Source organism: Salarias fasciatus, chromosome 2 (assembly GCF_902148845.1).
Source record: "Salarias fasciatus chromosome 2, fSalaFa1.1, whole genome shotgun sequence".
In the NCBI taxonomy this organism is placed as follows: Eukaryota; Metazoa; Chordata; class Actinopteri; order Blenniiformes; family Blenniidae; genus Salarias; species Salarias fasciatus.
Genome location: NC_043746.1, coordinates 21,117,805 through 21,132,740, shown reverse-complemented (window position 1 = coordinate 21,132,740; position 14,936 = coordinate 21,117,805). Strand labels below are relative to the sequence as shown.

At 40.6% G+C, this 14,936-nt stretch overlaps 1 protein-coding gene across 2 annotated transcripts in view; it reads right to left on the bottom strand.

Annotated features, from left to right (window-relative positions):
• Positions 1–3,423: 3,423 nt before the first annotated feature.
• LOC115402224 (5-hydroxytryptamine receptor 4-like) overlaps positions 3,424–14,936 on the bottom strand; it is a 166,138-nt gene continuing 154,625 nt past the window's right edge. For both annotated transcript variants that reach the window (XM_030110744.1, XM_030110738.1), the window contains exon 7: positions 3,424–4,025. In XM_030110744.1, the coding sequence (XP_029966604.1) occupies positions 3,947–4,025 (79 nt within the window). In that variant the 3' untranslated portion in view covers positions 3,424–3,946. The remainder of the gene's footprint in view (positions 4,026–14,936) is intronic.

The following is a 14,936-nucleotide window of genomic DNA, read 5'->3' as shown; positions in this document are numbered from 1 at the left end:
TCTTGGTTGCTGTGTTTTGTGGCCTCGATCTGCAGGGGAAAGGTCACGAGGGGTGTCGGCTGCTTAAACTTCACTCATATTTTTTCATTTGCATTTTTTTCCTCGTTTCTGCCAAATGTTTATGGTGAATACATAATAATCACATAAAAATAAAAAATAAAACGATGTGAAAAGTTGTTGTAAACTGTGAGATACATGATGCTCGTGTAGAAATTTGTGAAAAAGAACTGCACATCTGCTTATGTTGCTACAATCTGGAGCATTGTTTTGGAAAACCATCAGCTTTCCCCCAATCAGTGGACTTAAATCCAAGCTCGCTAAACAAGAAAGGTTTGTGTGAGAGACGATGTGAAAGGGTTCAATATAATGTATTGATAGTTGCTTAAAATTGAATGCATTTCTTTCACTTCTCTGTAAATACATTTGCCTTGCCTCACTCATGAGTCTTGATATCTTCAGATATTGCATTCTGCTGCTCTTTACTGTTTAAAGACGACACCGCTTAAAAAGATCAAATGGAAACAGAAAAGTAAAACTGTTGTTTGATGCTGAAAATATCACAAATATGAACATCGGAGGGAAGAAGCGAGATCCCCTCATAGATTCCCATCATTATCATGTTTTTTTTTCTTCTTTTACAAACGACTGGACTTCCATCAAACCCTGAAATTGGGCTGAATTCCTTGAGGAAATGTATCCGAAATGCAGCAGTAACACACTGATAGTAAAGCTCTGCCATGATTACTTCATCTGTATGCATTCCTGTCAGCTTGCTGCACCACAAACTTTACATCAGAGAAAACTGTTTTCTATGAGCTTTTTTTTTAATTTATTTATTTCTAAGTCAACTGAGCCAAAAACTGAATCACACTTCTTTTTTTTCATGATAAACCTCTGTACTTCTGTCTGAAAAAGTTTTGTTGTATGAAGTTTCCAGTATAACATTTTATTAACTTTTCCTGTGCTCTACAAGACAGTTAAGTTGTATTTATATTTTTTTAAAACAGTTGCAAAAATGCATATTTGATGGGACTTAAACTGTTTATATTTAACAGAAATGCCGTCTCTGTCTGTCTAAAATACTGTACTCAACCTACATCATTCACTTTGGAGAAATATCTAAATAAAGACTCTCAGAAGAACGGCTCAGTTCATATTAATAGCTGATAAACTTCAGATTATGGCTTGGTATGAGGAAAACAATGTAGAAGTGTGTGTTTTCAGCTAATTGTGTGTGTTTCACCCTCAACCCATGATAATAGCATTTCTCCATCACTGAGATTTTAAAGATATTGTTTGACACAGGTCAGATCTGCTTGTGAAGCAGCTTTACTCACGATGCAGGAAAGACAAATTTAATCTCCCAGCGAAAACCTCTTTCCAAGAATACAGCAGCCGTTTTGGAGTCATATTCTCATGTTACGCTGTTTTCTCTCTGTTCTTCCCACTGTGCAGATTCAAGCGTACAAACTGACTTAAGAGCTTTAAAATTCAGGCCTTCATTAAATTTTTACACCGCAACATTACACTGGAAAGTAGGTCAATGGGCTGGTGTGTGTGAGGACGTGTAATCATCTTTCTCTGTCAAGAGCTCTTTGTTTTTTGGCTTTTCTTTGCCAGTCAATCAACCCTCGGCCGTGCTTCCATGTAATTAACTGATTTGAGGAGGTTGTTTGTTTTCTGCTAGTTTCAGCTTTGTCTCTTGTTAGATTAAGATCCTAGATTTTTTTTTTTTAGATTTTCATGCAGTATTTAGTCAGAAAAACATTGCATCCAGGCACCACAGTGGGGTTTTCAGACCAGCTCTCACGTTGTTCTTCGGCAGATCGGAAAAACGACACAAACGCAAAGGAACGTCTGGGATCTACTGCACATCCCGACGCTGAGCGGCTCGATAAAAGCCAAAAATATAAACAGACATATCATATTCCATGTTGATGAAGGCTACAGACTGAGCTGAAAACATTATGAGCTGCTTAAATGAGCTGTGGTATCATAAAAAATATGTCTACTGCAACAAAGTGCAGCAGAGTTTGGCTGCTTTATTACTGCAAATGATTTCTAAGCAGAATCCTCTGCGTCTCTCACCGAAAGAAGCATCTTCCCCAGTGAAAGCACGAGCAGGAGACACTCGTAAAGCAGGATTGATTGCGACTTGTTGCCTCCATGCAGACGTGTCCCTGCAGCGTCTTTCATGTATTCAAGAGGCGGCGGCTCTAATTAATACTTTGTGAAGTTTAAGTGGTGACTAATCATGCAGTGAGACGCAGGATTCTGGGATCACTGAGCGGCCTTTTGGACAAAAAAAAGAAAGAAACGTCTTCACTGAGATTCATGAGGAAAAATATGCAGCAACGCTCGACGGAGACGAGACTCAGACCCCGTTCAGACCACGTTTCAAGTTTACATAGAAACAGCAAAAGCGTTGCAGTTTTCACATTCAGCCACTAGTGGATGCTGTTTGTTATTGTAACACAACCACACACACCTGAAACTATGGACTGAAGTGCAAAAAGTTGGTCATCTGAGAAGAAAAGAGATAAAAATCTTTCAGTGTCCATGAATTTAAACGGAGGGGAAAAAAACCCCGGTACATTCTTCATCATCGTTTTCAAGGTGAGTGCAGACGGAGGGAATGAATGACGAAAAAAAGTAGAAACGATGTTGGGGAAAGCAGGTTACATACATACACAGACACAAGTGAAAGCACATGTCTAAACCTGCACATGTAATCACACAAACACTCCCGCTGAATCATTCATGAGCAGCTCTTAATGTGTTTTCTCTTTCCTCTAACTTCGTGTTGCGCGGCTGAGCGCGGTCGAACAATCAGGGAGATGCAGCCCAGTGGAGTCATGGAGGCCGGAGTGTGAGCGAGCAGCTGCTGTAATATTGATAATAATAATAATGCAGTTTGACAGGATTTTAACTCACCTTAGACAAGATTTTCCTGCTAAAGAGCCCATAAAATAAAGGAATATATTTCTTTCATCAGTACCAAGTAATTCTATTTAGAAGAATGTTTTTTTAATCAAATTTTGTCTTCTTGAGAAGCAGTTTAAAATGTGCACACTGCAAAAAAAGAGTGTTTTAGAATTTTGAATACAATAAAAAAGTTTGGTGGAACTTTGAAGCTCCGCCCCTAGAACCAACAGTGACTGATGGCGGCGTTCCGCGCACGACCATCACAATATAGCATTAAAAAAATTGACTTTAAAGTGTTTTTTGGGTATCAGGAATTTCTGAAATATCCAGAAATAATTATCACTTGGACATCATTTCATGAGGTCTTCAATGAGAAGTTAGCAAAGCATCGAAAGTTCAAACTGGGAGGGAATCAGAGCGTTTTTCAACTTGAACAAAAATGATGTTTAACACATGAACAATTATTTTTTCCCTAAAGCTCTGCATTTTGTCTCGGGTTTTAAAGGCTAATTTTCCAACTTGAGGAGCGACAAAATCTAAAATCAATCCTTTTGACTTTTCACTGAAAAAAAGAACAACAGGTAGCATGTGGTCATAAACAGAAATAGGTCCACTGTATCAAATAACTTTGGCAACTTAACACACTTCCCGTCTCGTCGGTAGAGTCGTTCACCACAGAGATCCTCCAGGAAACCAGAAGCAGCTCCACCAGACACACTGGACTCCACAGTTTGGTTCTGATTTGAGTTTGATTCACCGACACAAACAAACCAGAACTGGTTTTCACACATTTAGCAGACCACGAGTGAAGTTTGGGTTGAGCTGAGAAACCAGATACCCTCCACTTTCCTGGTAATGTCCTTTTCAGATCCTCCGAAGCCCGCCCGGAGCTCCGGTCTGGAGTTCTGCCGGGTCGTGTCTCGGCTTCCGATGCGTGAAGGCTGCGGTGAGTTTCCATCGGCTCGCCGGTGATGCGGTGGCGGCCGGGGCCGTGGAAAATGCGACTCTGGAGTCATGTTGGTCACAAGCAGGACTCGTGGGACTCTGTGTGCAGAGACTTCTTCTGCTCTGTGTGGTTCCCGTTCTGAAGAACTGAATACCTGAGAGAAACAGAGGAGGAGAGAAATCTGTCAGTACATCGCCAGCCGTTTCATAATTAAGTTAATTAACTAATTACCACTGAATACTAAACAATTTAGATCTGACAGACCTTTATAAAAATGCAATATGATTGGCTAATACCTCCTAATTTTCTCCTGATGGAAACAGTCATTTCTCAACACTGTTCAGTCGCTGCTGACTTGAAAAGCGACCGTGCAGCGAGTTCGAGGAGGATGATGTGGAGAAGCTTTCAGCCTCAGCCGCAGCTTGAGTCATGTGACATTAGTGGCACCGGAGTGATCGTAAAGAGCCAGACCGATGTGGCAGAAATGAGGCGCAATCTATGAAAACGCTTCAGAGCCTCTCGGCTGGCCTGATTCGGAGCATGTTTACGTCAAGCACGATGGAGAGATTGAGGTCTTCGAGTATGAAATCTGCTGTCAGTTTAATGTTAACGTTAGTTTAATGTTAGTGATAAGAAACAAATATTGAGTGTTTCAGGTGTCACTTGAGTCTTTTCTGACAGCTCATGGGACAAATCCACCTTTAAAAAGCTCAATATGGACAAGCTGTTGAGAAGTTTAACCAAGTTTACACAAACATTGATGTGAATCTAAAAAATGAGAAAGGAATCAAAAATCTACAAGTAACAAACACATTTGCTGCAAAAGCCCGACAGAATAATGACTGTTCCGCCGATCGCCCGAGCAGCTAAACTCTGACCTGACAGCAGAAGCATTTAGCAGCACAAATGATCGCAGTGACCCGCAGAATTCTGATGCTATACATCTGTCCCGTAATTGGCTCAGACCAGCAACGCAACACAAATCTAAACAGGACATTAGAGCCAAACAACAGTTCTTTTCAAAGAGCTGTTAAAGCGAGCTCCTTTGGCAGCCATAACGGTCTGGAGGCCTGGCTGCACTGGAGCGAGTGTTTCTCTTCGCAGGCTTGCACATATGCATGTGTGTGTACAGGGCCAAATGGTTTTGCATTGTGTGTATACATGACAGTGTGCATGTGGAGAGCGTGTGTGCCTCACTGCAGGCTAAAACCATTACGAGCCGTTTAAACAAACACCCCGACCAAAGACACTTCCTGCTGCCAAACTGGCCGTGAAATGCTCGTTCCAGACGGCCGCGAACATTTAGGGCTTTTCTAAAGGAAACAGGCTGCACACTCCCGCCAGAGCAGAACCCAGAAATTGCTGCCACATTGCGGCTGTAAGCCCTCAGCCGGCCTCACCGCCGAGCCGAAACCGCGACCGTATCAATACTGTTTGGGCAGGAGTCAGGATTGCAAGCTGGACGCCTGCTCCGAGGGAAATTATTGACATTTTATTGAGTTCTGCCCAGTGGCACATGTTTTCATTCATCCCCGTCCAGTCACGTCATGCAGCTCATGTCCTAATCACAGCACTTACATAGTAATTACAGTTATTGCACTAATAAGCTGATAAGCAGCCTTTTGAAAGCATTAAGTTCCAAAAGCTGCTAGTGTAGAGATTTTAAAATAATTACTTTGGCAGCACATGAGATGAATTAACACACTTTGGAGTTTTCAGTGCATTGGTCTTTGTTGTTTTAAAATCTGCCTCCATGGTCGGCTGCTTTATGTTTCGATCTAATTTGAATCTGAAAGTCATTGTAAAGTCACAAACCTTGAACTGCATGAAGTGCAGATTCCTTCATCAGCCTCTGAACCAGGTGGGAATATGGTGAATACTGAACTACAAACTATGGCACGTCTTCCTCAAGCACCAAATCATCAGAAGTTGAATTGCATACACAAGAAATCAGTATAAATCCTACAATTTCAGTAAGATACTTAAATAAAAAAAATTCCACTTTAATTCCCCACGGTATTAAAAAAATATCCATCCATGCATCTTTGATTATTGTTTTCTCCAAGTTAAAACGTTGAACCAATCCTAGCAAATGATGAGGAATCACACCTCAGCTGTTCAGCGGCTCAATCAACCAAACATCCATGTCTTTTGTTTGCACATAGAGCCCCTGAACCTGAACCTGAATCCAACCACAAACACAGCAAAGAGCCTGAACAAGCAGCAAAATGGACCATAAAAAAATCACACAATGATCAAAATGAACTGAATAAACAGAACCACATGTGTAAAAAAAAAATCCATGCCCCATTTACATGAAGTTTTCAAGTGAAAATAGAAAACGGCTTGCAAGTTGGAACTTTCTGAAAATCTTCCAGCTCTGTCTCCGTGTAAACGATTAGGGAAATCAAACTTTTTTACATGTCTGTGTACTCGCCATTGGTAATGTATTGTTATGCTTGCATGTGTGTGTGTGGTGTCATTCCAAACACAAACAGCACTAACTCATGACCGGGTGAAATAACTACATCTGACCACATCTTCCTTCAGTGTTTCAGACTAGAGCTGCATAGCATATCATCTGAGCATCATTGTAATGTACGTCTACACAGTAGTCGTTGGAGGGAAATGAACTCAAAGTTCCTGACACACACACACACACATACGCACACACGGCACGCAGCGATCCACCAATCACAATCATTCTTAATGAGTTTCCTCAAGCAGACCAGGCTGGATAGCTTAAAGTGCTGTTCAAGGTCATCTTTTGAAAATTGTTTGTTTTTTTTAATCACAGTCTATAGCTCAGCTCAGGGTTAGACGAAAAATGGCAACAACAGTTTTTTTTCCCAATATCATGCAGGCCTAATCAGATGTTTCATTAAAAAAAAAAAAAAAAAAAAGATATTCAAAAATTCGTCACATAAATGCAAAACTTTTCAGACAAACGCAAAAAAAAAAAATAAATAAATAAAAATGTAGAAACAATACTGTATTAATGAGGCCTCAGTGTAAGTCTAACACATTTAACCTGAAGCTACATTCAAGTCATTGACATGAACACTTTAAAAGAGAAGAGAGCGAACGCTTAGAGGACTTGATAAGTGTTTTGTACAGAATAATTCTCCAAAACCCTAAAATCTTGATGTGTTTGTTTGAGGCATGCATTCGATTTGATACTTGGATCAAATGAAAATCCGCAGCAGGACATGTGGCTGGATCCTTCCTGTGTTTATTTGTGGTTTTATTTGTACACAGACGAGCCAACGAGCCAACAGGCCAACTGGCGGAGCAGGAGACAGGATGGAGATTTGTTTAATGAGGCCAGGGGGGTGGGGGTGGGGGGGCGAGAGAGAGAGAGAGAGAGAGAGAGAGAGAGAGAGAGAGAGAGAGAGAGAGAGAGAGAGAGAGAGAGAGAGAGTGAGAGAGAGAGAAGGCCCGGATTACAAGCAGACTAAACATTTCGACATATTTTGGGCAGCAATGTGCTGAACATTCATCTTGGTTCAAAGCTCTTTAGCGAGACCTTCAAAGTGCTGAACAGCAGATTCAGAGTTTTCATTTGAAGGACGGAGGTTTATAACAATCAGAAGTTTTCAATTCATATAGAACAAATCACAATACTTGCAAAGTGCATTATCATTTCTAGATGTTAGGTCCAGAACTTAATCACCACTGCCGGGTATTTCTTATATGAATACACTGAATTGAATTATAAAGTGGTAAAACCTACAGAAATTGCAACCTCACAAAGATTATCAAGAAAACATCAGGAAGCTCTTTTCATATTATCTATTAGAGACAAAAGGCTTTATTATCCACTAATTATGCAATTTAAGAAAACTCTGTAATGATAAAACTTCAAAATAAAGCACATATAAAAATATATCGATGCCTACATTTTTAGAGCCTTGAACTGATAAAAGATCCTTCTAGCTGTTAATCAACCAAAATTATATAATTTCCTGAGAGCAGCCTGGGTTGGAGAGTTTTAGTTGATCAGAACATTACAAGTCTCTGCAGGTCTCTTTAAAACTGTGAAGAAAAAAAAATATTTAAACCATAACTTCTTGCTCACACTTTTTGTCAAGGTGAAGTCTTTTGTGTTTGAACTGAGGATTCTGACCTCCAGAGTTTGGAGCTTTTCCCATTTTCATCTGATTCAACTTGGAATTGCAACTTCTGAGAGCAACTTTCAAACCAGAAATGTGAAGGTGAAATGATGTGAAAAGAGGATAAAGAGGACGACGCTGAGCAAACTGGCTCAGATGAAAGTTTTTAACTCTCGACCACAGAGAGTCCCAGGTGAGTACTGCGACAAGTACGAGCGCTGAGGTCCTGGAGATTTATGAACTCAACTATAAAACTCTGAGATACAAGCATCTTATGAACCAAACAGTATTTGGATCAAAAACTGGGATCAATAAGTTACTTTGTTGCTGATTGATTGGAGTTTCAAAGCAGGCATATCAGTCTCAGAAGGGTTTTAATCCACTTTTTTAATCCATTAATTTAAATGAGACAACAGTGAAGACCAACAAAGGCACAATAGTCAACTGTCACTTTCTGTCAGGGTCCAGCAAACCATAACATCAAGCACGATGATCATCTGACACTTCAATCACACTGAAACAAAGTCCGAAGAAAAGCAAAGCAAGATGCACGATAGTTATCTGGTGACTAAAGAAATGCATAATATTAATCTAACGTAGTCACACTCTCTCCCAGAACACTCACCACTGGAAAAAAGCAAAACAAATTCAATAAAAAGAAGAAGCCTGAGCAGCTTGCTGTTTTCTAACTGGTCTTTTGCTCTCAATAGCAAACTTCTTAGGGAGCAATAGTTCTGACTGAAAATATTTAATCTTTGCTCAATATGAATACAAATAATTTTTAAAATTCTATTGTTTTTATTGTCTACTTGCACAAGTGCAGAAGAATGGTTACCGACAGCCATGGTTTGCAGCAGTATTTCTGGAATTTACCTAACCAGCCTCTTAAGCAATTACAAAGAACAACAGATAATGAAAAACCAGTGCAGTGGTCACACTCTCCTCACAGTCAGAATATCACTGATTCAGCTCTGGGACTGGGGGCCTTTCTGTGTGGTTTTTATGTTCTCAGTTTGAGATTTCTGGAGATTTTCCAGGTTTTTCCAGGCATTTGAGGTTTAATGATGACTCAATTTTCTGTAGGCTACATTAAAAAAAATGAAGACAATGTCTGTGTATTGGTTTCTCCTGCAGGTCAACTCTACAACTTGAACTTGCTTATCATGCAGAATTTAAAGTAAGACACCAGTCTAACAAGCGTAATGACTTAAAGAGGCACTTCAGTAAAACTCTGCATGACACCAGTGAGTGATAAAAGAAAGCGTCCACTGTTTGAGTGCAGGCAGTGCGACTCTTCAGCTTTATTAACACTGATTTTATGGCGCCGTTACTGAATCACATTAACCTGAGAACCAACCTTTTCGATCTCAACACTTGTTCTTGCTTTATTAATGAGTCTGTGGAGGAGATTTTCACATGGCGTCGAGACGGCAATGTAGTGCTCGAGTGAGAGCTTAACAAAGGTTAATTTACAGGGTAATGCACCAGAGACAGAAAGCCGAGAGGAAGTTTGTTTTTTTTAGGTGACTTAAAAAAAATCAAGCAACTTTTACATGTTGAAACTACAGTATAGCTGGATTTTTTTTAGTAAACCCATGAATGACTAGGTTTTTAAGGAGAGAGATAAAACTAGTTTTACATTCATAACATATGTGCCCACTTTCATTTGCATGTTTGAGTTTCCAAACTTAGTATCATCACAGGAAACATTTGTTGGATGATGCCTTCTCTGCAGGTCCTTGATATGACATGTTGTATTTGTAACATCTGGATTATTATCACCTTTCTATCACGTTTCCCCGGCTTTCCTATAAAGTCTTTTAAGACACAGAACTGAAGGTAAAGCTACATTTTTACCCTTGAAACAATTTTATCCACCTTATTGTATTTAAAACAGACTGTATTGATCTTCAGTTGGATACTTGGAATCATTCAGTCCAAATCATCAATTTAGTGAGAATATCTCGCTTCATCCTACAGTCCAAAAGCCTTTGTGAGTGTGTGTGTGATCTCGCCTTATTACTAGCCTATTATTGGCGGGAGTGCACCTCACCTGTCCGTTGGTAAAATTATATAGAAGATGGATGAAAATGTAACTTCTATCTTCAGTCCAAAATAACCTCGTACTTTATTTTCATGTTTGATGGGAACGATGAATATTTACTCTGGCTGGAGGATTCTGAGCACAAGATGTTTTCCTCCTGGTTTATTCACATCTAATGATCCGATCATCCACTTGAGCATCCTATAGCTCTCATCTCTCTCTCTCTCTCTCTTCCTCTCCACTGCTGATGACTCCACTCGCGCTGTCTGAAGAGGACCGTTTTATCATCCCCAATCAGGAAGCCCTTTTTTTTTTCTTCTCCCGCTCGTTTCTCTCTCTTTCCGTCTCTCGATCAGATCTCCGCCCACCACGGCAGCGAGTGGCCTGCTTATTTCAGTCACAAGCAGCTTGAAGCACCAGTTCACAGTCATCCGAACACAATGAGAAAGAGGCTCAGGATGGAAGGAAGACGAATACAATGCACTAGAATTTCAATAGGGAATAAATTACACAGAAATGAGGCAACTGGAAGAGCAGCACATGAAGCATTTCATGTCAAACCGCTTGGCGGTAACACCCTTGAGGAGAGTTTACTTGTGGCTCAGGAAGGGAAAAAAAAACCCACTTTATTTCAAGAACACCATGACTTTCTGAGGCTTAAAAAAAGGAGTTTTTTATATGAAGTCTGCAATCCTCGCAGTCCTCTGACCTTGAAGGGAATTTATTTGTAACCTCGCGCAGGTGAGCAGGAGCAATATGAGTCTTCAAAATGAAATAAATAACGTGCCGACACCTCAATAGCAGCAGCAACGAGTAAAGTTTTATTAGAGGGCAAAGAGGAGACGAGAAGAGGAAGATTTAGAATCTTTTCCCATGGAAGACCTCCAAAAACTAGAATGCAATTCTATTTTGATTATAACGATGATAATAAAACAGGAGCAACCCTCTCGGGAGCTGATTCGTTAATGACTTTGTAACTGCAAGATCTGTCCATCGTTGTGAATTCTGTGAAGCTGAAGCGGCTTTACTGACATCAGGTTGGGTTTTTGTGGGATTAAACCTTGCCGGCTTGGGTTTTTTCTCCTCTCCTTGTTTGATCAAGCTACTCTGAAGACACGTCAGACGGCATTAGGGCAAACAGAGAGATTTTCAGCCAGGACCAAAGGAACCAATCTGCAGCAGGCAAACAGAGCAGAGGGACGGGAAAGTGAAAGACTCGAGGGATCGGCGCCGTTTCACAGTAATCCAGCACCATCACGACTTCATACGTGGGAAGCTAATGAGGGACTAACAAAAACGGGACGACGAGTTTAGCAACTTTTTATGACAGCTTGGACAAACGTGCAAGAACTGGCAACACAAAAAGTCCTGAGCAGATGAAAGTGGTGAATGAAAAAAAGATGACTCCAAGTCTCATCCACCTCCTTATTTAAAGTTGAATTGTGTGCATGCTTAATATTTGATGCACAGCCTTTTGTTTGTGTTAAATTCTGAATGGAAGCAGCCAGTGATCAGTCAGTCGTGCTAAAATTGACCGAGCTTTGCAGCCCTGTGATGCAACAACACGAAGCTTCACAGCTTCTTCTTTTTTTGTAATATATATATCACTCAAAACTTTTTTTTTGTCTTCTCCCTTTTATTATCTGAGCTCAGTTTAGCCTCAGTGCGGCAGCACGGATTTGCACGGCTGTGGCGAGACGTACACGTCGTTCGGTACGTTTCTTCAGGGACTTCAGAGCACAGACACAAATAGAAGAGCGGAATCAGAAAGTCTGAAGTCATCCTCGCTCGGAGTCCAAGCAGCTGTCCCAAAGTGCAGTGTGAGGATGCACTCAAACGTCCTCTCATGTTACTTCCAAAAGAATAATGCTGCCTCTGCCAGCTAACGAAATGACCCTGAAGCACGGAGGCGAACACGTCAGTGGACGTTAACCAACTAGCGAAGAAGCTGCTGACTGACAGACTCATTATGGGAAATATTGTGAAGTAACACCCCAACTCCTCAATCAATCAATCAATCAATCAATTTATTTTTGTATAGCCCAGTATCACAACAACAGTTGCCTCAGAGGGCTTCAAGATGTTACATTTGTCGGTAAAAGTAAAAACAGTGAATAAGCATAATGGTAATATGTCAATATTTACAGTAACGAGACAGAACGAAGCAACCACCGCCTTCGACCCTCACATCCGGCAAGAAAAAACTCCAAAAACCCAGTGGGAAAAGAAGAAATCTTGGGGAGAACCACAGTATGGAGGGATCCCTCTCCCAGGGACGGACAGCTTTGGCAACTCCTGGCAGAGGAAAGTAACTAACTGATTTTTTTGACATTTTTAACAACAGAATGACTGATGCTCCAGTGGGCTTGTTGATCTCTACCTTTGTTTTCATTTCATTCAGGTCGTGGAAGGTATTTTTCGAAAATACATATCAGTACAAACACTATATAAATGGACATTCAGCCCTTTGATTGGCTCCAGTCATAATTAGTGAATCTGTCAGAAGAATGGTTTGGTCTGATGTCCCTGATTGAGGTGATCTATCGCTTATTTTGATTTTAATTTGGTAAGAAAGGAAGTAGTGCTCAAACCCAAGCTCCAGTTATTATGGTGGACATTTAAACAAACTGCTGACTCTCATTTCTTTAAATCCTAAAGTACTATCATTCCCTCAGACTTTCCATTAAACAATAGATTTCACGTGCTTTATTACTTTTATCTTAACACTTTTTGCTTTATTCTCTCTTTAATGTCTTTCTTTATATGGATTTCTCAATCACCCTGTTTTAATGCGTTCCCTTTATTTCCTTGTAAAGTACTGTGGATTGTTTTGTGTCTGAAAGCTGCTATAGAATTAAATTTGCCTCGCCTTGCCTGAAATGCTGATGTTGCTGTTCAGAAAACCAGCAGATAGGCACAATGAAAAGTAAGTTAACTCTTTCTTTCCTTTTGATGGATACGATAAACAAAACCAAATTCGCATGGTAAAACAATGTAGCCTTCAAATTACTCAAAATTACACAAATAAAACATGGAAGCTGGAAGCTGTCGTGCCTGTTAAAAAAAAAAAAAACTGAAAAAGGTTTACAGAGATAAAAAGCTTCTCAGGTTTTGGATGGATTGCGGCTCCTCGTGGACAAACTGTGGTTGATTTAATGTTTGAGATCATGCCAGATGAGAATTCATAACATTTGAGGCTGAGAGCGTTTCTCCTATCAGCATATAAAACACCCCAGTCATCCTCCGTGTTTCCTGTCAGCCTCCATCGTTAGGATCTAATGACGGGCGGCTTCCCCACGGAGCTGCCGGGGATTAGATGGCAGAGCGGAGCCGGGCGGTGCAAACAAAAAACTTCCGTCTTTTTTCTGTCACAGTGATACCTTCTGCAATTTCAGGCTTAGTTTCCGAAACAGAGGAGGTGGGAGGGTGTCTGTTACAGCTCTGCTGAAGGTTTTCTGGGGTTGAAACCGAATCCGCGTGAAGAGATATAGAAATGGATAAGTTGATTCAGGCTGCCATTTTATTTTTCCTTTACCTTTGCAGCTCCTTGTTGAGAGATTTTGAGCTGTGTGGGTTGGACCCGGGTCAAGTCTGAGCCGTGAATCTCTCAGAGAAAACCGCCATCGAAATGTTGATCTTCTACTGATAACAGGGATGCCACATAGTCAACATGACTGGCAACAAGAAAAGAAAAGTGTTTACATTGCGATCCATTGTGGTCTCCGCTGCACACAGACTGATCTTTCACAAACTCTCTCTCTCTGTCCGGAGTCTCATCTTGCTGGGATGACTTTTCTTTTTTCTTCAGAGGTTGAATTTCAAGCGAAAGTTAAAAATAAACAGGTTTCAATAAATATCCACCACCATGCACTGTGCATTTATCCATCCAATCAGCAAACAGAACAAAACAAAAAAATAACAACCACACAAGGCAATTTAGTGTCACCAAATAAGCATGTAATATCTGGGAAATGCAGATTGCATCGAACAGATCAGCTAATGAACTGTATTATGCAGAGGTGTAAAGGATATCTGCTAACATATCCATGGGTACAGGTATGCACAGGATATGCAAAAGGTAGAATAACGATGCAGGATTTACAGCGGTTCATTGTGCTTATTGGAGGGATTTTTCTGTGTTCGCAGTCAGGAGCAGCAGTGCACTGAGTTCCTGTGGATTTCCAAAAGCATATGAACAAAGACCAGACATCCAAACAAACCAGGATATTGGAGGATTGCAACTAAGTCCCTGTTTGCACAACATTGTTTTCAAGTGCAAATTGAAAAGTTTTGTCCTATTTTGGGTGTTCGCTCACATGACGGTGCTCGGAGTCACTGAAAATAAAACTTTTTGAAAATGGCTGCTGAGGTGGAACTTCCTGAAAGCGCTTCGAGTCAAATGAGAAAATAAAATTATTTACTATTACTATTATTTATTTTGAACATGAGCCCAGCCAGATCGACAAAAAAAGTCAGAGCAGAGAGGACTGCATGACTGGTCTTACACAAGTTTGAGTTCTGAATCTGAAACTGAGCATCAGCAGATTTGACTGACATGATGTAACCTTCCTGTTCATCCTGTGATTTCCAGAGCTGCATAATTATATATAACGTAGTCAAATAGCCGAGAAAAACAGCCATAATGGTAGATATCCTTTGTGGTAATTGGGGGTAATTTTCAAAAGTGAAACTCTTTTTCCTCTAACCTTGGGTCTGTGCTCTCAAAGTTTTTTTTTCTTTCTTTCAGCTATAGCGGGTCAGGTAGCAGAGTCCAAATCATCTTTTTCTTTTTTTCTTCTTTTTCCTACTCTCACATTCTGCGTGGGCGTACTGAGTCCACCTGCAGGGGTGAGCTGAGGCTGAAAACAAGCGAGTGTCCTGCTCTGTTTGTCTCCGAACACTGAAGCTG